This window comes from Stegostoma tigrinum, chromosome 25 (genome assembly GCF_030684315.1).
Source record: "Stegostoma tigrinum isolate sSteTig4 chromosome 25, sSteTig4.hap1, whole genome shotgun sequence".
Lineage (NCBI taxonomy): Eukaryota > Metazoa > Chordata > Chondrichthyes > Orectolobiformes > Stegostomatidae > Stegostoma > Stegostoma tigrinum.
In genome coordinates this window covers 53,246,720-53,274,081 of record NC_081378.1, presented here as the reverse complement: position 1 = coordinate 53,274,081, position 27,362 = coordinate 53,246,720, and the positions used below count along the sequence as shown (strand labels likewise).

The 27,362-nt window shown below is 40.9% G+C and overlaps 1 protein-coding gene across 11 annotated transcripts in view; it reads left to right on the top strand.

Moving 5' to 3' along the window:
- LOC125463117 (uncharacterized) overlaps positions 1–27,362 on the top strand; it is a 52,462-nt gene that overhangs the window by 6,883 nt on the left and 18,217 nt on the right. For 8 of the 11 annotated variants that reach the window (XR_007249758.2, XR_007249759.2, XM_048553873.1 and 5 more), the window contains one exon: positions 5,096–5,120. Coding sequence is in view for 7 of the 11 variants with exons in the window: in XM_048553873.1 (XP_048409830.1) it covers positions 5,096–5,120 (25 nt within the window). In the remaining 4 variants the exon portion in view is untranslated. Of the gene's footprint in view, positions 1–5,095; positions 5,121–7,050; positions 7,148–27,362 lie in introns of all 11 variants that reach the window. The other 3 variants (XR_007249760.2, XR_007249757.2, XM_059654756.1) reach the window with 1 other exon arrangement.

Sequence of the window (27,362 nt, the reverse complement as noted above, 5' to 3'; positions counted from 1 at the left end):
TGGGTTCTCTCACAATGTTTAAGAAGCATCTGGATGAGCACATAAAACGCGAGGGCATAGTATGCTATGGAGCAGCTTCTTTCCAGTGTTATCAGACTGTTGTGAATGGACTCGAGCCCCAAATAATGTTACCTGTATGCCTGTTTTTCTTTGATCTATACACCCTTTGCTAGCTGAAATCTGCCTGTACCGCTCATAAACAAAGCTTTTTACTGTATTTAAGTACACGTGATAATAAATCAATGAATGAATCATTGCTAAATGTGAAATATCATTGAATATTCTGTTCCCAACCTTGGTCACCATGCAGCCTTTCTCAATGTTGGCAAATATACCATAATCATATATCTCCATTTGTACCTTTAGATCATCTATCTTGTTGTGAATGCAGTGTGCATTCAGGTAGAGTACCCTTAATTTTGTCTATTTGACATGGTTTTATATTTGAGGCATATTCAATACTCAAATTCTTTTCCTCCTTTTGTCTCCCTTGCAGCTTTTCCACTTAACTCCCTCTCAATTTGGACTACCACTAAGATTCACAAACTTATTTAATACAAACTCAACAGCACTAGTAAATTTCCCTGTGAGGTTATCAGTCCCAATCCTGTTAAGATGTAACCTCTTCAGCTGGTGCAGGTCTCATTTGCCCTAAAACTGGTCTTCAGAAATTAGATACCTTCCTGCCTAAAACTATTCCTCCAGCCATGTATTCTTATACTCACTAGCATGTGGCACCAGGAGTAATCCTGAGATTACTGCTTTTTAATTTCCTTCCTAAGTGCCTGAATTGTGCTTTCAGGAAGTCATGTCTTCTCACATGTCATTGGTCCCAATATTGAGCCACAACATCTTGGTGATCCCAATCTGATGGAACGATATCCCGAATTCACATGCCATAGATCCCACAATATTTTATTTGTATCAGAAGAGAAGACCCTCAAGCTCCTTCATGATGCCGACTGACTGTTGTGGAATTTGAGAACTGTGTTATGGAAAAGATCAGAGTAGAATTTGAAATTGGGAGTCAGGCTTTTGAGTACATTGTTTATTAAGCAGTAAGTTCTGGCATAACTTTATTGACAATCCAATAACGACAGTGCTATTTCCATTCTGTTTAATCAGATTAGGTCCTTACAGAAAGATAATGTTATATCTAAAGATGAGACAGACTTATTGTGGAGATTGAGCTAGTTGGGCAACAACATGCGCCCAGATGTTGGTTTTGATGTACTGGAGTTAAGAAGCACAATATAAAACCCTAGAAAGCATGGGATGAGACTGACCAAAAGCAAATGGGTCTTACATTTCTTTTTTAAATAAGAAATTGTGTTATTCTTATGATTTGCGGTGAAATGCAAATACTTCTTTCACCATTTAAAATGGGTGGAATGATTGAACTTTGACTAGGTAGTAACACCGGTATTTCCTTTGTTTACCTTCTCTTATTGCCCAGACTATGAATCAATGTTTTGCATAAAATCACCAACATAACCTCAGTGTTTCAACAGTCAATCAAGTTAGGAAGTATAATACAAGATGAAGTCCACACTAACAACATGCCCAAGCAAAAACAATACAGCAGGAAAGGAACAATATCATTAAGGTTTGTACATAACAGATTAACGTTCTCAACAGAGAATTGAGTGGCAACAATTTAAAAAAGAACACAGAAAGTGGCTTCATTCTGAACACTGTGCCAAGACACACTGAGTGTGAAATTCAAGATTAATGTCACAGAAAATCAAAGGTAATTAACAGGTGAAAAGCTGGTGTTAGGAAGTATGTGTAATTGGTTTAAAACTGAAGGTGGTATCATTTATGACAAAGCAACAGCTAATTGCAGCTGTAAGGAAGGAACACAAACAAAAGTGAAGTAAAATTAATTCAAGTCAAAGTAAAATCAAGTATACCCAGAGGAAAATAAGTTACTAGTAAGATTTTGTAGTAAGTTTATTTTTATTCTAAGGATAACAAATAGCTTTCTGAGTTACTGGATCACAAGTCAGTTGGACAAGGCAGTGTACATTCTGAGATATGTATGAAGTCATGGACATTTCATGCATCCCAGAGAAACACATCTGCAGTAAGTGTCACCAGCTACACAAGCTTGAGCTCTCGCCTGTGGAAGTTGAGCAGCAAGTAGAATCACTGCTTTGCATCCACAAAAAAGAGGATTATGTAGAAAGCACATATGGAAGGTTAGAAGTGTACAAGCAGAAGGAATTGGTGACTACCAGGCATTCTATGAAACCAAGCAAGTAGTACTTGTACATCAGTAATTTACTTTGAAAACTGGAAAAGGAGGTGGTTCTTCAGGGGAGTGTACTTCGAGACATGTCTGTGGCACCAAGGGCAACTCAGTTGTGTAGGGAAGGAAAAAGAAGAATTGAAAGGCAATAGTGACAGTGAATTACATAATCAGGGAATCAGACAGGCATTTCTGCAATACGATGTGATTCCAGGATAATGTGTTACCTTCTCGTACCAGGATCAAGGATGGCATTAGTGGTGGGCAAATTGCCGGAGGGAATCTTAAGGAACAGGATTTAAATGTATTTGGAAAGGCAAGGACTGATTAGGGATAGTCAACATGGCTTAGTGCATGGGAAATTGTGTCTCACTAATTGAGTTTTTTTGAAGAAGTAACAAAAGAGGATTGATGAGGGCAGAGCAGTGGATGTGATCTATAAAGACTTCAGGGTGGCATTCGACAAGGTTCCTCATGATAGACTGGTTAGCACAGTTACATCACGTGGAATACAGGGAGATCTAGCCATTTAGATACTGAAGTGGCTTGAAGGTAGAAGACAGATGGTGGTGGTGGAGAGTTGCTTTTCAGATTTGAGGCTTGTGACCAGCCACACAGATCGGTGCTGGGTCCGTTGCTTTTTGTCATTTTATATTGGATGCAAATGTAGGACATATGGTTAGTAAGCTTGCAGATGACATCAATATTGGAAATGTAGCAGACAGCGAAGAAAGTCATCTAAGATTACAAAAGAGGTCTTGATCAATTAGGTCAATGGGTTGAAGAGTGGCAGATGGAGTTAAATTTGGATAAATGTGAGATATCGCATTTTGGTAAAACAAACAAGGGCAGGACTCATACACTTGATGGTAAGATCCTGGGGAGTGTTGCTGACTGGAGGAACCTCGGATAGTAGGTTCATAGTTGCTTGAAAGTGGAGTGGCAGGTAGATAGGATAGTGAAGAAGGCGTTTGATGTGCTTGCCTCTATTGGTCAGTGCATCGAGTATAGGAGTTGGGAGGTCATGTTGCGGCTGTACAGGACATTGGTTAGGCCATTTTTGGAACTCTGCGTGCGATTCTGGTTTCCCTGCAATAGGAAGGATGTTGTGAAACTTGAAAGGGTTCACAAAAGATTTACAAGGATGTTACCAGGGTTGAAGAGTTTGAGGTATGGGGAGAGGCTGAATAAGTTGGGGCTATTTTCCCTGGTGTATCAGAGCTAAGGGATTACCCTGTAGAGGTTTATAAAATCATGAGGGCTGTGAATACATTAAATTGGCAATGTCCTTTCCCTGGGATGGGGGTGCCCAACACTAGAGCGCATAGGTTTAAGGTGAGAGGGGAAAGATATAAAAACGACCTGAAGGGCAACTTGTTCACACAGAGGGTGGTGTACGTATGGAATGAGCTGCCAGTGGAAGTGGTGAAGGCTGGTACAATTATAATTAAAATGGATCTGGATGGGTACCTGAATAGGAAGGATTTGGAAGGATATAGGCCAAATGCTGGCAAATGGGACTAGATCAGCTTAGGGTATCTGGTTAGCATGGACGAGTTGGACCAAAGGGTCTGTTTCCATGCTGTACAGCTCTATGGATAAGGAGCTGCACAAGAGTTTGTTACTAAATGGAACATTTTAGGTTGGCAGGCAGTAACTCCTGGGGCCTCAGCTATTTATAGTCTACATCAGTGACTGAGATGGGCAGACTGTATCCAATTTTCTGATCATACAAAGTTGATTAGAAAAAACAACCGGAGGATGCAAAGAGGCTGCAGAAGGATTTAGACAGGTTAAACAAATGCGTAAAGTGGCAGATAGAGTACACTGTAGAGAAATGTGAAGTTAACCACTTTGGTAGGAAAAATTAAAAGCAGAGCATATTTTTAAATGTTAAGAGACTGAGAGGTGTTCACGTTCAGGGGTTGGGGTGGGATTGTATGTACCTTGTGTAAGAATCACAAAGTTAAGATGCAAATATGGCAAACAAATAGGAAATAAATGGCATGTTAACTTTAAACAGGGTTTGGAATAGAAGAGTAAAGTTTAAAGTTTTTGAGAAGACTTGTAGTCAGGTTGTGGATGAGGTTGTTGATTTGTTTTCCGAGCTGGTAGGTTGGTTTGCAGACGTTTTTCACCATACCGGGTAACATCATCAGTGCACTTTGCCGAAGCGTTGTTGGTCTGTCCTGCTTGTTGTTTAGGTAGTCCAGTTTGATGTAGTGGTTGGCCTCATTTCCGGTTCTGCTTTGTAGTGTTTGGTATATGGGGTCCATTTCCACATGTTTGTTGATGAAGTTCTGGGTTTAGTACCAGGCCATGAGGAACTCCCATATGTGTCTTTGGTCGGCTTGGCCTAGGATGGTTGTGTTGTCCCAGTTGAATTTGTAGCCTTCTTTTTCCGAGTGTATGGGAATGAGTGTTAGTTGGCCATGTCTCTTGGTAGCTAGTTGGCAGTCATGCAGACAGATGTAACTGTGGTTGTACATTAACCATGACATTATTGAATGATTGAAGATATTTGAGTGGCCATTTGGCTTCGTCCTGCTATTTCTTATGTTCTGATCTGTCACTCTGAAAGCTGGAGATGAGTTCAAAACTGCAACAACAAGTGATTTGATTTTTGTAAATTAAGTATGCAAAACCTGCATTTCTTCAGTTCATTTAACATGGTAAAGCTTAGTAAGCGTCAGCGATATTTGCATTTGTTGGTGGAACAGATTTGAGGGCTGAATGGTCTCTCTATTCCTATAGTCGGCATTGGGGATAAAACTCTAGGGCCAAGGATGGTTTTGAATTATATTTCTTTCTGCAATTCTGACTACATTTTTTAATATATTGCAGGCCCTGCTGGAACAGCAAAAGATACGTAAGTACTAATTTTACTATTAATCTTGAATTATCGTAGGACCCCTGGTGTACAGATATTATTTGACCATAAATGGGTGATATTGCAAATTAACGTTTTTCCTTTCTAAAGTAACACACAAAATAAGCAACAGTTGATAAACAGAGTTTTAATTCTCCACAGGAGATGCCCAATTCAGTTTTGAAACACACACTTTACATACAGGTAATGATATGAAATTCACACTCAACCCTCAGCTGATCTATTTGATACAAGAGAGAATTTTTACTGTAACTGTTATGAGGATCTCCACTGAGCCTGATAACTTCTCAAGGGAAATTTAAGCTGACAGTTGTTTGCTGAAAAAACATACAATGTGATTTTATGTTTTAGAACTTTTACTGTGACAAATACAAAAAAAATGGATTAACTAAACACTTTTCGGAGGTAGCTCATGCTTTAAACTAGCAAAGAGAATTAAAAACTTCAGTTTTGTTGCAATACTTTCACTTTCTTGCCCATTCTGAAAATTCCATACAAACATTTATTTCATAGGCGTTGTTTGTTTGTTTGAAAAAAGTCATTTATATAAGGTTATGTGCAAGAAATACAAAAATGTTATTGTATCTCAAAATCTAATTTTTAATTAAAATAGTTACTAAAACAATCCCAGTGTACTTAGACTAATCAGTGAGTCCAACCTGCATACGTACACTCATCCATGCATCAGCTTCTGTTAAATGTTCTTACTGAAAAGGACACAAATAAGTTCAAGATCTGACATAGCCAGCAGCTGAAGAATTGTAGCCTTTTCCAACAGTAAACTTGACACAAGCTTGTTCATTTGTGATGATGCTCTGGGAAAATCGGTTTTCTGTCTGATTTAATTTTCTTTTCCATTCATTCATGGGATGACAGTGTCATTAGCCAGCATTTATTGCCCATTTCTAATAGCCCAGTGGGCAATTAGCAGTCAGACACGTTGCTGTGGATCTGGAGTCACATGTAGGCCAGACCACTGGGGAGATTTTTGAAGCTTGTGAAATCCACATTGATACCATTGGGCTGTAGGGTTCCCAAGCGGAATATGAATTGCTGTTCCTGCAACCTAGGGTGGCATCATTATCTCCCCTCCCCCCACTGCATCCCAAAACCAGCCCAGTTCGTCCCCGTCTCCCTAACCTGTTCTTCCTCTCACCTATCCCCCCCCACCTCCAAGCTGCACCTGCATTTCCTACCTACTAACCTCATCCCGCCCCTTTGACCTGTCCGTCCTCCCCGGACTGACCTATCCTCTCCTTACCTCCCCAGCCATACACTTCTCTCCACCTATCTGCTTCTCTGTCCATCTTCAGTCCGCCTCCCCTTCTCTCCCTATTTATTTCAGAATCCTGTCCCCATCCCCCTTTTCTGATGAAGGGTCTAGGCCCAAGATATCAGCTTTTGTGCTCCTAAGATGCTGCTTGGCCTGCTGTGTTCATCCAGTTCCACACTTTGTTATCTTGGATTCAATAGCATCTGCAGTTCTCATTATCTCTCCCCAGAATATTTCCTTTATTCCTGGATTAACAATCCAACTATGATACCACTAGGCCATTCCTAATGTTCTCTGTACCCATAAAAAGTCTGCTTTCCTAAGACAGCCATACCAGACAAGACTTCTAAATAGGATACCAATTTCTTAAAATTTTAGTTATCCTGCAGCAAATTCAAAGTGATTTAACATTCCTAAGGACTTTCCCCAGTATGGTTTTCCACATTATGCATTTTCTTGGACATTTCTCCCTCTTGTTCCAAGTAGATGAACCCTCCAGCCTTGTTTTACTCCTTGCAAACTTGCTCTTCAAACTGAGTACAAACTCCTACCCGTATTCTGTTTGGTAAATATTGTGGTCAGAATTGTCTCCTTGCAAATGGTAGTTCGACAGACACTCTTTTCTTCTCCTCCCAGCTGGCTGCAGACTCCACAAGACCAAATACAACCCCTTATGTCTGTGATATTCCTATATGCGAAGCCTGAAGTCTGACCTCAGCAAATCAGCTTTGTTGTAAGGCATGTTGGATGACCCCTTTCAGTTTCCTAAATTTAAATGTCTAATAGTAGTCTGTAACATTCTGATAAATCAAACGATATACCATTATTTATAAATTTCAGAATTATATCAACAGGATAATACGTGATTTGAAGCAGTATCATTTTTATTTCAGCAATATCACCATCGTATAGTTAATGATTGTGTTGAATAACATTAAAGATTCTCACCCACAGCCCCACCCAATCACTCATCCATATTGATGTTCTCTCGACAAGTATTCCATCTACCCTTTTCTCTCCAGCATTTGAGCTGCCATCTTGAAAATTCTGTTTGAAAGATGAAGAATTATACTGAGAACACCCTGGTCTAAAAGGGAATTACAGCAAGAAATGGCAGAGCTGAGATGTTGTTAATGACACCTCAGTGTAAAGTTGAAGAACATCTTGTGTAAACAAATTGTAGATACCACACAGCAATGGAATTATTTACATTTTAATGTTCATATAATGTTTTCAATCATTTGCAAAGTTTCAGTTTTTTTGCTGTGTTTTTAGGTGCTAAAATCTCATTCTCGCTGCTCTTGAGAAAAAGGTGTGATGCTCGTGATCTTTTGATGCTAAAACAGCCTTTGCTTTTTCTAAAAAAAACTTTGTCAAGTAAAGGAGAAATGCATTGTTGCTACTCATCCATTTATCAATGAAGAAATTTGTCTGTCCTCCATAACTACTTATTTGCTTTTCACAGATCAATACAAACTCCGATCTGCTCTCTCACCTTCCCGATCACCTTCCCAATCAACTTTCCTTACTGGAGCCCCTAAGTATCTGCTCCAGCAACCATCACCTCCAATTTTTTATTTACAGAGCATGTCCTGGTATATAAGGTCAGTGTGACCAGCAGGCTGGGTGTATGGGGGAAGGGGCTGATAGGAAGGTCAGTAATGGAAAGACAGAGAATGACAACAAGTTGGGGAAGACTAGCAATCAGTGTATAGCAGGTTGGAGAGGGACTGACAGCAGTCATTAACTCCTTGACTCACTCTTATTGCACTGCTGCATTTCTGGAAACGCTGGAACTGCCTTCCTAACAGCACTGGTTTTCTCTACACCCCAAGGGCTCCAGCAGTTCAAGGAGATAGCTCACCACCACTTTCTCCAGGACAACTGGGGATGGGCGGTAAATGCCAGCTCAGCCAGCGATATTCACATTTCATGAACAGATTTTAGAAACGTGTAATGAATCTGAGTGGGCCCAAAGCAGGCAAGTGGAACTAGTTTATTTTGGGAACATGGTCGGCGTAGACTAGTTGGACTGAAGAGTCTGTTTACGTGCTGTATGGCTGTATAATTGACTACTAGTCCATAGACCATTCAGCTACTTGTTGCTTGCTGAAGCTCCACCATAAAGGGTTCATTGGCCCAGCTCATCTGCAACCAAACCTTCCTCCACTACTTGCACAAACAACTCTGTAAACAGTTTACAATAAGGTTCATGAAACGTGCTTTTAAAAAGTACAGCAATATTTGGCTTTTAAGCCAGTCCTATTCCCTTTTCCCTTTTCAGTCAACAATCAAAAGTATAGGAAAATGAAAAGATACAGACTTCATAGTTCCTTCGACTGATTTTTAGAATTACTGGAATTGGTCCTAGATCTTCATGGATCAGATATGAACAAATTTATTAGATGATGTTCATTACAAGGACCAATTAATTATTTTACACGGCGAAGCTAACAAATTCTTGTTTGGTGATAACTCACTACAGTGTTATTGTCTTCTGTGTTGAGGATGCAGGGGAAGATTTTGACTTCTAAAATACAGTCAATCATTTGTAATGTCTGTATTTACTAAATTTAAAATAAATTTCCAGCTCAAGTTTTTACGAAACTTCGTGAAGCAAAACTGGCACAAATGTTGGGAATAGAAAATAAGCAATGGGTACAAAGTATTTTTAAAAAGTACAAAGTTTTAGTCTTGAAGGACAGTGGGTTGTTAAGATATTGCTTGGTATCTGGTCAGTCATTGTCATTTTTGATGTGCATTTGGGTTTTATTAGAAGGGATATTTATTTCTTCATTGAAGAAGATTGAGTCTGACAAACAGGTATTCAAATATGAAATAAAATATAAACTTAAAGAAATACAAGTCTTACCTTATTGTAAACTGTTTACAGAGTTGTTTGTGCAAGTAGTGGAGGAAGGTTTGGTTGCAGATGAGCTGGGCCAATGAACCCTTTATGGTGGAGCTTCAGCAAGCAACAAGTAGCTGAATGGTCTATGGACTAGTAGTCAATTATACAGCCACACAGCACGTAAACAGACTCTTCAGTCCAACTAGTCTATGCCGACCATGTTCCCAAAATAAACTAGAAGTTTAGAAGTTTTGAAGGAGTTGAAAAATTGTCAGTGAGCAAAGATATGAAAATGGCATGGCATCAAAGGACATGACTTCTTTTCAAAGAAGCAGTGAATAAATTCTGTGGATGTTCATAGCTGTGAAGCATGGATCATTCCAGTAAGTTAGTTAATGCAAATATAGTGGGCAAATTGCCATTTATTTAGTGTTTTCTCAAGTATGAGTATCAACAGATCAATGTGTTGTGCTGGCAGGACAGCATAGATAGTGAGAGTTGACACCTCTACCATCTTTCCTTAACTTAGATAGAGGGTTATGGACAAACAGGAGAAATGTGGGACTAAGAATGACTGTTATTTGAAAACGTCAGGAATGATCCTATTCTGTGGTGTAAGTTTTTTTCTCATGATTTCTGGAGTTTGTTCTCCTTCATGATTACTTCAAATAAACCATAATTTTTGCTCTGTTTACCTTGATTTGGGAAATAATTGCATTGTTTGTTGATCTGTTTCACTGCTTGCAATGAAACCAAATAATTGTAAATTGACAGCATCTTTCTGTGTCGTAACCTTATCCTGCTAAGCCAGGTCTTCTTATTTCAGTGCCACTACATCATAATCAGTTTTACTGTCACAGCAGTTACTGGGTGGAATTAAAAATTGTGCAACCCTGGAGCATGACTGTTTGGCTCATTGAGCCTGTATTGATTCTTTAAAAGACTAATTGGTCCCACGTGCCTGCTCTCTTTCTGTAGCTTAATATTTTGCTTTTCAGTTTTCTTCAAAAAGTTGTCTTCTACTATTCTTTCAGACTTCCATTCAAGATCACAACACCTCACTCTGTACTTTTGTGTCCTTTTATATATATCTGGATATTTTGCCAACTGCCTTAAATTGCTTCTCTCGTTAATGATCTTCCTATCATTGACAACAGTTTCTCACTGCTTACTCTACCAAAACTTTTCATACATTTAAGCATTTCTATTAAGTCTCCTCCTAATCTTCTCCATTGGAAGGAAAACAATTGCAGTTTCTGAAATCCTATAACTGAAATGCTGGTTTGCGTCAGTTTCATTGATTGATTGATCCACATAGAAAAGGTTAGTAAATTTGATGAATTGTGTCCCAGATTTTATATTCTCAATATTCCTCCAATCCCAACAATGGGGAATTTTTCTCTCCAACTACCTCCCTAACCTGTCAGATTCACTCTGCCCGACTATTCACCCCCTACCCATGTGGGCCCCTCTTCCCACCTACCAGCCTGTACCCCTGAGGGACACTGTGCCCGAGTATACCTGCCATTAGTTAGATGAATTACAGACATACCAAAGACAAAAATCACAATTACACAAAATAGTGAGATAAAAATAGTAAAACAAGCTGAATGTAAGACAGTGAACATTGATGTTATTTTTAAGTTGATTTCAAAAAGATGCAGTATAGAATTAAAGTCCATTAGGCATAAAGCTTGTTCTGGCGCTTTGAATGAGCTACTCCCCTATTCATATTCCATAACCATAGCACCATAGAAATGCACAGCACAGAAACAGACCCTTCAGTCCAGCTCATCTGTGCCAACCAGATCTCCTAGATAAATCTAGTCCCTTATGCCAGCATTTGGCCCATATCCCTCTAAAACCCTTCCTAGTGAAGCTGGGACAGTGCTGAAGCAAAGTGCTTAAGGCGGAAAATGCTACTTTTTGCAGATAAGGGAGTTAGGGCAGGAGAAGATCCTGGAAGCTATTGATTGCTCGGTGCAGCTAAGATTAGGGATGAACAAACCCAATAAGCAGTATTTACTCAGTGCAGCTGAGAGTTCTTGGAGTTTGGAAAAGCTCTAGGGATGAGAGTCAGCTTAGTAAAGACCTGGATTCCTGTTCACTTACAGCTGCTAGACTGCACTCATGATAATTCAAGAGATTGCAATCTCTGGGAAAGAGATTGACTTACCAGGAATGGGTAGTTGAAGCAATTGTGACACAGTTGCTTTTGAGGGAGCTTCAAGGCTAGATCTACAAGAATGAAGGAGAGTGAGGAAGGTACTGGAATTGGAACCAAAATGCAACTTTTTCAGCTCCCTCTGCACCAAATTCCTACATGCACTAGATTCCTAACTTCTGTGTTCTATTTGTCATCATTCATTTTACAATCACTCCAGGCTGACCAATCATGTTTGAAAGGAGGAAATGGAGCAATGCCAAAGAAGGGACAGTTGATGTTAATGAGTAATGCTAATGATGAATGGAGTTGATTTTAAAAAATAGAGTAAAGCAGGAGTCCTGGGATCTAGGAGCTGGATCACATTGTGGAGATTTGTGGAAGTGCACGTAGAGGAAAATGAGCTCAAAGCCACAGTTTTGTGAACAGGAATTGATGTGTTGTCTGTAAGAGACCTCAGTTGTGGTGTTGGAGATGAAGCTCACAAGAAGTAGTTTGTACTGAGGAGTGGCTCATGATTTCGTTTTTGCTTCATAAACATCTTATAATAATATGGTGTTTTGACAGTGGAGAAGGAGAGACATCTTTTGTTTAAGCTTCAACCTCATGAACAGATTTTGACATAGGTGGATTTAAGCTGTATTCACTCAATCATACATTTATGAATGTAGATGTTCTACAAAAAAAGCCAAGTACTTGGTGAGAATTTTACTAGGGACCCAATAGAGGTGTAGAAAGCAAAGCAATAAATTTGTTGAGAAGGTCAATGGAGGTAACAATCTCATTTTAAGTAAGGGGAGCTGATGGTAATTACGGTCTCCAAGCCACTGCAATTGTGGGAACTATATATGAATAGAGGAGTGTGGAGAGGAAGTGAATCAACGAATATATGTAGGAATTCCTGAATTCAACTTAATGATATGCTCCAGTGAGAAAGGTCTGAGCCTAAGTGGTGACCTTTATAAGAGTTTATAAAATGATGAAGAGTGATAAGGTGAATGGCAAGTGCCTTTTTCCTAGGGTGGGGATTTCAAGACTAGGGGGCATATTTTTAAGATTTTGGGAAAGTTTTAAAAACCAGCAACTCTCCAAAAAAAGAGTAAATAACCTTAAGAGTGAGCTTGCAAGTAATAGCAAGAAGGATAATGAGCTTCTTTAAATATATAAAAAGGAAGAGAGAAGCCAGAGTGAACATAGCCCCCAAGAGAGTGATGCTGTGGAAATAAAAATGGGAAACTGGGAAATGGGGAGGGATTGAATAAATCCGTTGCATCAGTCTTCACAGTAGAAGACACAGATAACATTCCCAAATAAATAGGGGCAAAAGGAGGAGAGGAAATAAGTAGAATAACAATCAGTTGAGAAAAATATGCGAGGGAAACTAGTAGGCCGATAAGACCTGTGGACTGATGGGATGCATCCTAGGATATAAAGGAAGTAACTACAGCGTTAGTGGATGTACTGGTAATAATCTTTCTGGAATCATTAGATTCTGGAAAAATCCTAGAGAATTGAAAAAGAGAAACTGTAATATCTTTATTAGAAGAGAAGGAGACAAAAATCAAGTGCATATACACTAGTTGCCTTAATGTCTTTTATTGGAAATGTTAGAATATATTGTAAAGAATGTAATAATAGAACATTTAGAAATACGCAAGATGTTCAAGCAGAGCCAGCATGGTTTAATGAAGGGGAAATTGAGCCTGACAAATAATGAGAAAGCAGTGGGTGTAACATATTTGGGCTTTCAGAAGGCATTTGATAAGGTACCAGTTATTAGACTACTTAATAAGATAATAGCCTGTGGTTTTGGAGGTAATGAATGCTTATGGATAGGGGATTGGCTAACTAATAGAAGACCGAGAGTTGGGATAAGGGGGCATTTTCGGGATGGTAACCTGTGACTAATGGAGTGCCACAGAAACAGTGCTGGGGCCACAGTTATTTACAATCAACATGAATGACATTGGATGAAGAAAGTTAATATATCATAGCCAATTTTGCGGATGTCACAAAAAATAGATTGAAAAGCAAGTGGTGAGGATGACGCATCTGTGGAGGGATATGAATAAAAGAACTGCAGATGCTGTAAATCAGGAACAAAAACAGAATTTGGTGGAAAAGCTTAGAAGTTTCTGGAAAAGCTCAGCTGGTCTGGAAGCATCTGTGAAGAAAAAAATCAGAGTTAAAGTTTCAGGTGTGGTTACCCTTCCTCAGAACAGAACTTTCTCTGTTCTGAGGAAAGGTCACCGGACTGGAACCGTTAACTTTTTTTCTTCACATGCTGTCAGACCCGCTGAACTTTTCCAGAAACTTCTATTTTTGTTCCCACAGAAGGATATTGACAGATTAAGTAAGTGGACAAAATCTTAACAGAATATAATGTGGGAAAATTTGAGTAAATGCACTATGGCAGGCAGGTTAATAGGGTACAAAAGGCATAAAGGACACTTGCCTTTCTCAATTGTGGCATAGGTTATAAAAGCAGTGAGTCATTTGGAGCTGTATAGCACTTTGATTGGGCCACAGCTGGAGTACTGTGTGCAGTTCTGGGCACCACACTACAGGAAGGATGTGAATGCACTGGAGGGGGTCTGGGTGAAAATGTTTTTCCTCAAGTCCCCTCTTTAACTCCTGCCTTTCACTTTTAAAATTACACCTCTTGTTATTGACCCTTAGACTAAGGAGAACAGCTGCCATCTATCTAACTTGCCTATGCTCCTCATAACCTTGTACATGTCTATCAGGTCTTCCCTCAACCTTCTGTACTCCAAATGAAACAACCTGAGCTTAACCAGCTTCTTTTCAAAGCTGAAATCTCTATCACAGGCAATATCCTGATGAATCTCCTTTGCACTCTCTCGTGCGATCACATCCTTCCTATAGCGTGGTGACCGGAATTGTGCAAGTACTCCAGCCGTGGTCTAACCAAGGTTTTGTGCAGCTGCAGCATGACCTCGCTGCTCTTGACATCACACACTTGCCTTGATTGCTCAGTCCTTTGAGTTTAGGAGTTGGGAAACCATGTTGAGGTTGACCAAGACATTAGTGAGTCTTCTTTTGGAATAGTATGTCCAGTCCTGATCTCCCAGTTATAGGAAGGATATTATTAAGCTGGAAAGGGTTCAGAAGTAATTTACCAGGATATTGCCATGCGTGGAAGGTTTGTGTTATAAAGAGAGGATGGATAGGCTGTGACTTTTTTCACTGGAGTGCAGGAGGTTGAGAGGCGACCTCATAGAAGTTTATAAAATAACGACAGGTATAGATAGAATTAATGGGAGCTGTCTTTTCCCTAGGATGAGGGATTTCAAGACTAGGGGGCACACTTTTAAGGTGAGAGATTTGAAAAAGACATGACTTTTTGCACAGAAGGTGGTTTGCGTGCTGAATGAACTTGCTGAGGAAGTGGTACAATTACATCTGGCTCCAAGTACATCTGGGTACAATTACATTGTTTAAATGACCTTTGGTAAGTATATGAATAGGAAAGGTTGGAGGGATATGGGCCAGAAGCAGGCAAGTAGGACTAGTTTAGTTTGGGATTTATATTCAGCATGAACTGGTTGAACCGAAGGGTCTGTTTACGTGCTTTTTGCAAGATTCTATACTCTCATTAATTGGTCCTGCCACCATCAAGGACAGTTAGAATAAGAATCCTTACAGTGTGGAAGCAGGCCATTTGGCCTAACAAGCCAGCACCAACCCTTTGAAGAGCATCCCACCCAGACCCATCATCTTACCCAGTCCCTGTAATCCTGCACTTCCCATGGCTATAGACCGAACCTACACATCCCTGAACACTATGGGAAATTTAGCATGGCCGATCCACCTAATTTTCACATCTTTGGACTGTAGGAGGAAACCAGAGGACCCAGCAGAAACTCACGCGGACACAGGGAGAATGTGCAAACTCCACACAGTCAGTTGCCCGAGGGTGGAATCGCATTCAGGTACCTGGCACTGAGAGGCAGCGGTGCTAATCACTGAGCCACCATGCCGACCTGTACAAGTACCTCAAGATCCCTTTGCTCCTCTGAGCTCCTTAGAGTCTTGTCAGTTGTCAGGTACTTCGTTGTCTTGCTCTTCCTTCCAAAGAGTATCATCTCGCATTTGTTCAGGGTTAAATACCATTTGCCCATCTGACTAATTTGTCTATATTCTCTTGTAACTTAACATCTTCCTCCTCACTCAACAACCCCAACCAATCTTTGTGGCATCCGTAAACTTGCTTATCATCACCCCCTCCTGGCACAGATATTTAGATAATTTGTGAATATCGCCAACAATAAGTGACCCAGCACTGATTCCCATGGTACACCACTGCACACTGGACTCAGGTCACACAGTCTTCTACCATCACCCTCTGTCTCCTGTCAGTAAGCCAATTTTGGATCCAACTTGCCACGTTACCCTGGCCACGTCCTTTATCAATGTGGAACCATGTCAAAGACTGAAATCTACATACAATGTATCAACTGCCTACCCTCATCAAAACACTTGGTCATCTCATCGAGAAGTTCCACCAGATTTGTTTGACATGCTATCTCTAAGCCATGCCTAGTATTCCTGATCAAACCTTGCCTCTCTAAATGGAGATTAATTTTCTCCTTCACTGGAGTATAAAATAATTCATTTGGTAGGAAGAACATGTGGACGAAGTATAAAAAAAAGGGCATGACTTCTAAAAAGGATAGAGGAGTAGATAAATCTTTGGACATATGTGCCTAAATTATTGGAAGTAACAAGGTAGATTGAGGAAGTGGTTAGAATGACACACTGAATTGTTGGCTTTATAATTATCAGCATAGAGTATGAGAGTTAGTTATAATTAACCTAATTTGGTCCCAGCAAGTGTATTTTGTCCAATTCTCGACACCAGGGCTTTAGGAAGGATGTGATGGCTTTGGAGAAGGTGCAGACAAGTTTTACAAGAATGTTCTGGGGATTTGAATATAATTTGTAAAATGAATAGATTAGAAATAGAAATAATTACAAATAGATTGAGAAGTGAAGCTTGAGCAGAGGTTTCATAAAAGTGTTCAAAACTGAGAGTCTGAACTGTAGATGTAGAGAATTCCAAATCTCTCTGTCTTATCTCTTTCTTTCTTCCCTTGTCTGTGGGATTGATTTTTATAAAGCTCCTCAATTCAATACTTGGACTACCTTTGCCAACACTGTGGCCTCTTTTCCAAGATGTAGGTGTAAACTTGATTTCAGCTCGAACTGAAGCTTGGTATAAAAGATTCTCCTTTGGTCTATGGCTCTTAATGAAACCTGGTGAAAATGTTGTCTAACCTGCATAGTAGTTAATATACAAGGGAATCAGTTGGCCAGTTTAGTGACTTCAGCAAGGCATTTGATAAGGTTCCCCATGGCAGGCTGATTCATAAAGTCAGGAGGTATGGGATACAGGGTGATTTGGCTGTCTGGATTCAGAATTGGTTGGCTGACAGGAGGCAGAGAGTGGTTGTAGATGGTAAGTATTCTGCCTGGAGGTCAGTGCTGAGTGGTGACCCGCAGGGCTCTGTTCTTGGGCCTCTGCTCTTTGTAGTTTTTATAAATGACTTGGATGAGGAGGTTGAGGGATGGGTTAGTATGTTTGCTAATGACACAAAGGTTGGAGGTGCCGTTGATACTATCGAGAGCTATTGCAGGCTTCAGCAAGACATTAACAGTATGCAGGGCTGCGCTGAGAAATGGCAGATGGAGTTCAACCTGGATAAATGCGAAGTGATGCATTTTGGAAGATCAAACTTAAAATGCTGAATATAGGATTAAAGGCAGGATTCCCAGCAGTGTGGAGGAACAGCGGGATCTTGGTGTTCAAGTGCATAGCTCCCTCAAAGTTGCCACCTAGGTGGATAAGGTTGTTAAGAAAGCATATGGTGTTTTGGCTTTCATTATTTCGGGGATCAAGTTTAAGAGCTGCGAGGTTGTGCTGCAGCTCTACAAAACCCTGGTGAGACCACATTTGGAATATTGTGCCCAGTTCTGGTTGCCCCATTATAGGAAAGATGTGGAGGCTTTGGAGAGGGTGCAAGGGAGGTTTACCAGGATGCTGTCTGGACTTACAAGGAGAGGTTGACTGAGCTCGGACTTTTCTCTCTGGAGAGAAGGAGGAAGAGAGGTGACCTGATGGAGGTGTACAAGGTAATGAGAGGCATGGATAGAGTCGATAGCCTGAGACTTTTCCCCAGGGCAGGATTGACTGCCACGAGGAGTCATAGTTTTAAGGTGTTAGGAGGAAGGTATAGAGGAGACGTCAGAGGGAGGTTCTTCACCCAGAGAGTTGAGTGCATGGAATAGTTTGTCAGTGGAAGTCGTGGAAGCGGAGTCATTAGTGACATTTAAGCGACTGCTGGACATGCACATGGGCAGCAGTGAATTGAGGGGAATGTAGGTTAGGTTATTTTATTTTTGGATTAGGATTATTCCATGGTACAACATCGTGGGCTGAAGGGCCTGTACTGTGCTGTACTTTTCTATGTTCTATGTTCTAAGTTCTAATAGCACATGATCACTAATTGCACAACTGATGGAATTAGGAGGCTTGATTACCAGTGCATTCCTCCCATCATACTTATAAAATGGTTACTCTAGTGTAGAATGCCTTCAGCAGCAGATAGATTCAGCAAACCTGCTTGGGCCCAGGTTGTCAATCAACTTATTCAAGATGAAGCCAGAACCTCAAATGCACAATTCTCCTTGAGTAATTTATAAACCTTTGCTCTAGTATGGCATGTAGATGTACCAACTTTGTGCAGTAAGATCGAGGTTGTATCACAAAGGTATATGGAGTGCTGCAAGCTGGATTTGAACAGGATTCCTGCTTCCTCATTGTATGCCCAGGATGGAGGGAAGTGGTTGTGGTTTAATTACAGGAAATATCGTCACCTTAATATGATTCTATTTCAAAACAGTCTGTGACAATCACCACCAAAACCACTTCCTTCCTCATTTCATGTCAATGCCACTATACAATGGAAAACAGATTTAAACTGAAGTTTCTCTCTGAATCCCAACCACAAAAAACTCTCAACGTAACAGTAGTCTTTTATAGCATTGTATAGTCATATAACATTGAAACAGACCCTTTGGTCCAACTTGTCCATGCCACCAAATTTCCCAAACTAAACTAGTCCCAGTTGTCTGCATTGGGCCCCCATCGCTCTAAGCCTTACTTATTCATGTATCTGTCCAAATGTCTTTTAAAGGTTGTAACTGTACCTGCATCTGCCACTTCCTCTGGTAATTCACCCACATACAAAACATGAAAAAAATCGCCCCTCAAGTCCCTTTTAAATCTTTCTCCTCTCACCTTAAAATTATGCCCTCTAGTTTTGAACTCCCGTATCCTAGGGAAAAGACCTTTGTTGCTCCAGTGAAAAAAGGGTCCCAGCCTATCCAGCCTCTACGTACAACTTAATTTTTATTGGGACTGGATGGTTTATGTAAATCTTTAATGCACCCTCCCCAACTTAATAAGATCCTTCTTGAGGAGACTTGTAGCTCGGTTTGAGTTTGTTGATTAGTTCTTTGAACTGGAACATTGGTTTGCAGACGTTTCATCACTATACTGGGTAACATCGTCAGTGCGCCTCCGATGAAGCATTGTTGGTCTGTCCCGCTTGTTATTTATGTGGTCCAGTCTGATGAATAGTTGGCCTCATTTCCAGTTCTGCTTCGTAGTGTTTGGTTTATGGGGCCTATGTTGTTTGTTGATGGCATTCTGGATTGAGTACAACGCCTTGAGGAAATCCCGTGTGTGTCTTTGGTTAGTTTGTCTTAGAATGGTTACTTTGTCCCATTTGAATTGGTGGCCTTCTTCGACCGAGTGTATGGAAACGAGTGATAGTTGGTCATATCCCTTGGTAGCTAGTTGGTGTTCATGTACCCTGAGAGCTAATTTTCTCCCAGTCTGTCCAATGTAGTGTTTGTGACAGTCCTTACATAGGATTTTATAATAAACGTTGGTCCTGTTAGTTGTGGTATGGGGTCCTTTGTCCTCATCGGTAGCTGTCTTAGTGTAGCTGTGGGTTTGTGTGGTACCATGATTCCTCGTGGTCAAAGTAGACTGGTGGTCATTTCTGATACGTTCTTGATGTACGGCAGGGTAACTAGTGTGTTCGGGTGTGCTGTGTCTTCCTGTTGTTATCTGTTGAGTAAGTACCAGCGGACCACGCTTTTTGGGTAGCTGTTGTTTCTAAAGATGCTGTAGAGGTGTTCTTCTTTGGCTTTGCGTGGTCCAGGGTGCTGCAGTGTGTTATGGCTCTTTTTGAACAGAGTTCTGAAGCAGCTCTGTCTGTAGGTGTTGGGTGGTTGCTGTTGAAGTTAAGTATTGGTCTGTATGGGTAGCCTTCCTCTATACGCTGGTCTTGAGCTCAGCCTTGGTCCTTCGTTTGACCATCACGGCCAGAAATGGGAGTCGGTTGTTGTTCTCCTCTTCCCTGGTAAATTTTATGCAGGTGAGGATGAGGTGGTGTGTTTCCTCCAGTTTTGTATGCATAATAGTGCACTCATAGTTTTGGCTGGGTAGTGGAAAAGGCTGCCATTTAGTCTTTGCATTACTACTTCAGCTGCAAGTCCTGATATGGGTGATCCTGTATACAAAAAGCATAATCCACTGGTACATACTCCACAGACAACAACAGGAAGACACAGCACACCCGGGTACGCTAGTCACCTGCCATACATCAAGAACTTATCAGAGATAACCACCAGACTACTACGATCACTCGGAATCGTGGTAGCACACAAACCCATAGCTACACTGCACCAATTACTGAACTGAAGGGGAAACAATATCCTGGTGTGCAAATTTGCTAGTGCTGCAAGGGAGGGTTTAAACTAGGTTGGCAGGGGGTGGGATCCTCAACAGAAGGGAGGCAAGTGCGAGGCTGGAGGAGGTACAGTAATCAGAAATAGCAAGTTGAAGAGAGAGGTCAGGATGGAACAGGACAAGCAGCAAGGAATGCCTGTTAGATTAAGTTGCATCTATTTCAATGCAAGAGGGCTGACAGGTAAGGCCGAAGAACTCAGGGTGTGGATAGGTACATGGGACTGGGATATGATAGCCATTACAGAAACATAGCTAAGGAATGGACAGGACTGGCAGCTTAATGTGCCAGGGTACAAGTGCTTTAGGCAAGACAGAGGTGGAGGAAAGGGGGGAAGGGGCCTTTTTGATTAAGGGGAGTATTACAGCAATAGTCAGAGATGAAATACCTGAGGAACCATCCAGCGAGGCTTTGTAGGTGGAGCTAAGAAATCAGGGGATGGTGACGTTATTGGGGTTGTACTTTGGGCCTCTGAACAGTCAACATGAACTAGAGGAACACATATGCAGGGAGACTGGGGAGACTCGCAGGAGCAATAGGGTTGTCATGGTAGGGGATTTTAATTTTCCTAACATAGACTGGGACCACAGTACTGTTCAGGGGGTGAATTTTTTAAAATGTGTTCAGGAAAGTTTCCTTGAGCAGCATATAGAGGGTCCAACTCAAGAAGGAGCAAAACTTGACCTACTCTTGAGAAATAGGGTAGGACAGGTGACTGAGGTGACAGCAGGGGAGCACTTTGGGACCAGTGATTTGTAGTTCTATTAATTTTAAAATAGTTATGGAAAAAGATGAAACTGGTCCACGGGTTCAAGTTTTAAATTGGAGCAACATGAATTTTGATGGAAGTAGACAGGAACTTGGAGGGGTTGCTTGGAGTAGTTTGTTTGCAGGCAAAGGGACCTCTGGCAAGTGGGAGGCCTTCAATAATACGATAGCAAGAGTTCAAGATCTTTATGTTCCTGTGAGGGTAAAGGGCAAGGTTGGCAGACATAGGGAATCCTGGATAACAAGAGACATTGAAGCCTTGACCAGAAAAGAGGAGGAGGCATGGCTCAGGAGCAAGCAGCTAGGATCAAGATTTACAGGGGATGCAGGAGTTTATTGAAGAAGGAAATCAAGAGAGTGAAAATGGGGCATGAAATAGCTTTGGTTGAGAAGATCAGGGTGAATCCAAAGAGATTCTTTTAAGTATGTTAAAGGAGAAATAATAACTAGAGAGAGTATAGGACCCCTCAAGGACCAAAGTGGACATGTATGTGTGGAACTGCAAGACACAGGCAAGGTCCTCAATGAATATTTCTCCACTGTGTTTACCATGGAAAAAGACATGAAGACTTGGGAAGTTGGGGAAGTTAGTGGGATATCTTGGGAACAATCCATATCACAGTACAGGTGGTGTTGGAAGTATTAGAATGTATGAAGGTGGTTCTGACCAGATATATCCAAGAGCCCTGCAAGAGGCTAGGGAAGAAATTACGGGGGCCTTGGCTGATATATTTGCATCATCATTGGCCACGGGTGAAGTCCCTGAAGACTGGAGGGTAGCAAATGTTGTGCCCTTATTCAAGAACGGCTGCAAAAAAAACCTGGGGATTATAGACCAGTAAGCTTAACAGCTGTGGTAGGTAAATTACTTGAGAAGATTCAGAGGGATAAGATATACCTGCATTTGGAAAGACAGGGTTTGATTAGGAGTAGTCAGCATGGCTTTGTGCATGGGAGATCATACCTCACGAATTTATTGGAGTTCTTTGAAGTGACCAGGAAGGTTGATGAGGGCAGTAGAAGTAGTCTATATGGATTTCAGTAAGGCCTTTCATAAGGTTTCACATGGTAGGCTGCTCTGGAAGGTTAGATCACATGGAATCCAGGGAGAGCTGGCAAATTGGATACACAATTTGGCTTGGTGGTAGGAAGCAGAGGGTGATACTGGAAGGATGCTTGTCTGCCTGGAGGCCTGTGACTCGTGTGCCTCGGGTCAGTGCTGGGCCGATTGTTGTTACCTATATCTATGATTTGGATAAGAATGTACAAAGCATGATTGGTAAGTTTTGCAGATGACACTAAAATAGGCTGTATTGTGGACAGTGAGGAATGTAATCAGAAATTGCAGCTGGATCTTGATCAGCTGGGGAAGTGGGCCGAGAAATGGCAAATAGCATTTGTGAGGTGTTGCATTTTGGAAAGTCAAATCCAGGTAAGAGTTTCATGGTGAATGGTAGGGCCTTAAGAAATGCAGTGCAAGAAAGGGACCTTGGAGTTCAGGTGCACGGTTCACAGGTAGACAGGGCAGTGAAGAAGGCTTTTGGCACATTGTCCTTAATCAGTCAGGGTATTGAGTATAGAAGTTGGGAAATTATGATGCAGTTGTACATGACGTTGGTGAGGCTGCAGTTGGAGTATTGTGTTCAGTTTGGCCACATTGCTATAGGAAGGATGTTATTGAACTGGAAAGAGTGAAAAAGAAATTTACAAGTAGATGCCAGGACTCAAGTGACTTAGTTATAAGAGAGAGGTTGGGCAAACTGGGACTTTTTTCTTTAGAACGTAGGTGACTGAGGGGTGGATCTTATAGAAGTATATACTTCTATAAGATCATGAGAGGCATGGATAGGGTGAATGTACTCAGTCTTTTTCCCAGAGTTGCAGAATCGAGGACTAGAGGACATCAGTTTAAGGTAAGAGGGGAAATAATACATGGGGCCCTGAGGGGCAACTTTTTTTTAAAAAGAGGGTGGTACGCATGTGGAATGAGCGGCCAGCGGAAGTGGCTGAGGCAGATACATAAATAACATTTAAAAGGCATTTGGACAAGTACATGAATAGGAAAGCTATAGAAGGATATAGGCCAAGTGCAGGGAAATGGACTTAGTGTGGATGGACATTTTGGCCAGCACGGACCAGTTTGGGCCAAAGGACCTGTCTCCATGCTGTAGGACTCTATGACTCGAAGAACAAAAGATTCCGTACCAACAAATAACAGAACCAATGTTATGTATAAAATTCAATGTAAGGATTGCCACATATACTATATCAGACAGGCAGGGAGAAAACTAACTATAAAGGTATATGAATGCCAATTAGCTACCAAGAGACACGACCGACCATCACTCGTTTCCATACATTTGGAAAAAGAAGGCCACTAATTTGACTGGGACAACGTAACCATTCTAGGACAAGCTGACCAAAGACACGCATGGGATTTCCTAGAGGCATGGTACTCAACCCAGAACTCCATCGACGAATGTGGAAATAAACCCCATAAACCAACCACTACGAAGCAGAACCAAAAATGAAGACAACCACTACATCAGACCAGACCACACAAATAATAAGCAGGATAGACCAACAACGCCTCATTGGAGGCACATTGATGATGTTACCCAATATAGTGACAAAATGTCTGCAAACCAACCTACCACTTCTGCAGACAAATCAACACCCTTAATAATATCCTTCCTATCAGCAGGGCGACCAGAATTGTACACAGTACTATAAATCCTTTTAGAACTTGTGACTATTAACTAAAATGACAGACTTTACCATTTGCCCAGCATCACTGGAGGCATTATTACAGCATCAGAAAAGGCTGTTTGGCCCATCAAGTCCATGCTGGCTCTCTGTTGAAGAGTTCATTCAATCTCAGTTCCCATCTGTTGTCCTACAAATTGTTGATAAATATGTTACCTTTCATGTGAGAGCAATTTTATTTTTCTTAAAATTCCTAACAACTGTGACATTCAGAGGTCCACACCATAGAATGTATTTATTCTTATTATACAATTATTTTGAGATTTTTTTGAAAATTCATCTAGCAATGAAGATCACTTCAGAAATGAGCAACTACTCAGTAATACCTGCAGATTTCATTCTCAAGTGAGCAATTTGTTTTGATTTTTGACGTGCTAAACTGTGCCATAATGTTACCGCTGGATATATGCTGTGCTTTGGTAATTGCAGAACAAATTGGGGAGCATTACTTAAAGATAACAGTGGATAGGCAATGGAAAACACTTAAAGGGTACATGGATGAACTACAGCAACTAATCATTCCTGTCTGATGCAAAAATAAAATAGGAAATGTGGCCTGACCACAGCTAACAGGGGAAATTAGGGGTAGTATTAACTCCAAGGAACAGCCATACCCTATGGCCAAAAAAAAAGCAGCAGACCTGAAAATTGAGAACAGGTTAGAAGTCAGCAAAGGAGAACAAAGAGATTTAATTAAGAGGGGCAATATAGAGTACAAGACTAAACTTACAGTGAACAAACTGATTATGAAAGCTTCCATAGCTACGTAAAGAGAAAAAGATAAGTGAAAATAAGAGTACATTTGGAAATGGGAAGTTATCATCGAGAACAAAGGAATGGCAGACCAATTAGATATATACTTTGAAACAAAAACAGAAATTGCTGGAGAAACTCAGCAGATCTAGCAGCATATTGGAGAGAAAGCAGAGCTAACATTTCAGGTCCAATGGCCCTTTTTCAGAACTCAGAAATTCTGCTTTCTGTGCATAGCACTGCTGAGTTTTTCCAGCCATTTCTGTTTTTGTTTCAGATTTCTCAAATCCAAAGCTTTTTGTTTTGTTTTAGAAATAGACTTTGGTTGTCTTCACAAAGGAGAACACAGATAACTTCGCAGAAATGTTGGGGAACACAAGACCTAGTGTGAAGGAGGAACTGAAGGAAATCATAAATAGTTAGAAAATGGTGTTGGAGAAATTAAAGTGATTAAAAGCCAATAAATCACCAAAGCTCAATAATCTACATCCCAGAGAAATAAAGGAAGCGACCATAGAAATTGCGGATGCATTGATAGTCATCTTTGCAGGTTCACTACACTCTGGAACGGTTCTTATGGATTGAAGTAATGTATCTTAATGTAACCCCTCTATTTAAAAAAGGAGGTAAAGAGAAAACGGAGTTATAGACTAATTAGCCTGACATCGGAATTAGGCAAAATGCTAGAGAACTTAATAGCAGAGCACTTGGGAAACAATGGCAGGATTGGACATGGTCAACATGGATTTATGAAAGAGAAATCATGCTTGACATATCTACTGGAGTTTTTCAAGGATGTAACTAGTAGAGTTGATGAGGGGAGCCAAGTCTGTGTGGTTTCCTTGGACTTTCGGAAGGCTTTCAATAAGGTCCCACATATGAGATTAGTATATGAAGTTAATAGGGTTGGGATTAGTGTACTGACGTGAATAGAGAATTGGCTTGTATGCAGGAAACAAAGAATAGGAATAAATGTTACAGAGATAGTAGGAACTGCCGATGCTGGAGAATCTGAGATAACACAGTGTGAAGCAGGTTGAACACAGCAAGCCAAGCAGCATAAGAGGAGCAGGAAAACTTGACGTTTCAGGTCGGTCGTCAAGCTTTTCTGGTCCTCTGATGCTGCTTGGCCTGCTGTGTTCATCCAGCTTCATACCGTGTTATCTCTTATAGTATGAATAAAAGAATCTTTTTCCCAAGTGGTCGGCAGTGACTAGTGGTTTACTGCACTTATCAGTGCTTGGATCCCAGCTATTCACAATATATATAAATGATTTAGATGAGGGAATTAACTGTAATATCTCCAAATTTGAAGACAACACAAACCAAGGTGGGAAGTTGAGCTGTGAGGAGGATGCAGAGATGTTTCAATATGATTTGACAAGTTGAGTGAATGGACACATGCATGGGAGATGAAGTATTATGCAGATAAATGTGAAGTTATATACTTTGGTAGCATAGATAGGAAATTAGATTATTACCTGAATGGCAATAGATTTGGGAATGTGAGAATTCTAGGAAATTTCTGTAAAAGAAAGATTGATGGCTGTGTTTAGTGCAACGAGACCTGAGTGTCCTAGTACATCAGCAATTGAAGGCAAATGCGCAAGTGTAGCAAGTGGTGTAGGAAAGAAATGACAGGTTGACCTTCATAGCAAGAGGATTTGAGTACAGGAGCAGGGATGTCATGCAGCAATTGCACAGGGACTTGGTGAGAACACACCTGGAGTATTGTGAAAAATTTGGTCTCCTTATCCGAGGAATATTTTTTCTGGTTGTGCAGAAAGAGTGCAACAAAGACTTACCAGATCGATTCCTGGGATGGCAGGACTGATGTACAAAGAGAGACTGGATCTGTTAGGACTGTGTTCACTGGAGTTGAGAAGAATGAGGAGAGAATCTCATAGAAACATACTAAACTCTAAAAGAACTACATAGGGTAAATGCTGGAAGGATGTTCTTGATGACTGGAGATTAAGGACAGGGTTACAGTTTAGGCCATTTATGGAACCTTAGAGGCCCTGCAGCATGGAAGATCCCTTTAACGCTGCATTTTACACGGCCAGTCCACCTAACCTGCACATCTTTGCGTGGATTTAATCCAGGTCCTCTGGTTTCCTCCCACAGTCCAATGTGCAAACTCTACGTAGTCACCTGAGGCTGGAATCTAACCCGAGTACCTGGTGCTGTGAGGAAGCAGTGCTAACTACTGAGCCAACATGCTGCCCATTTAGGGCTGACATGAGAAATTACTTCATCCAACAAGAGTGGTGAGCCTATAGAACCTTCTTCCACAGAAGGCAGTTGAGGCAAAAATATTTAACATTTTCAAGGAGTTTGAGATTGTTCTTAGGGCTAAAGGGATTAAAGGGTATTGGGAGAAAGTGGGAACAGAGGACTGAGTTGAATGATCGGCCATGATCATATTGAATGGCAGAGCAGGTTTAAAGGGCCAAATGGCCTATTCCTACTTCTATTTTCTATGTTTGTAGTGCTATAAGTGTGACATTGAGCAAAATACATCAGTTACAATTAGAAACAACACATTATTGCACGCTGTCAAGTGAGTGTCATTTTCAGATGGAACAGATATACTTGATTTGTGGACAGTGCTGTCAGCTGGAACAAAGGGCAAATAATTAGAGGCTCCTAAGCATTACCTGCCACATGGATGATTCACGCAACTCCCTGCTGTAAATACTGCTGTTAATTATTAACTGCTTAAAACAGAACAGGCTTTGAATACAAAAGACATTTGTTTTATTCTCCCCAGGTAGTTAGTTTAGTACCCCTTGGAGAAGTCAGA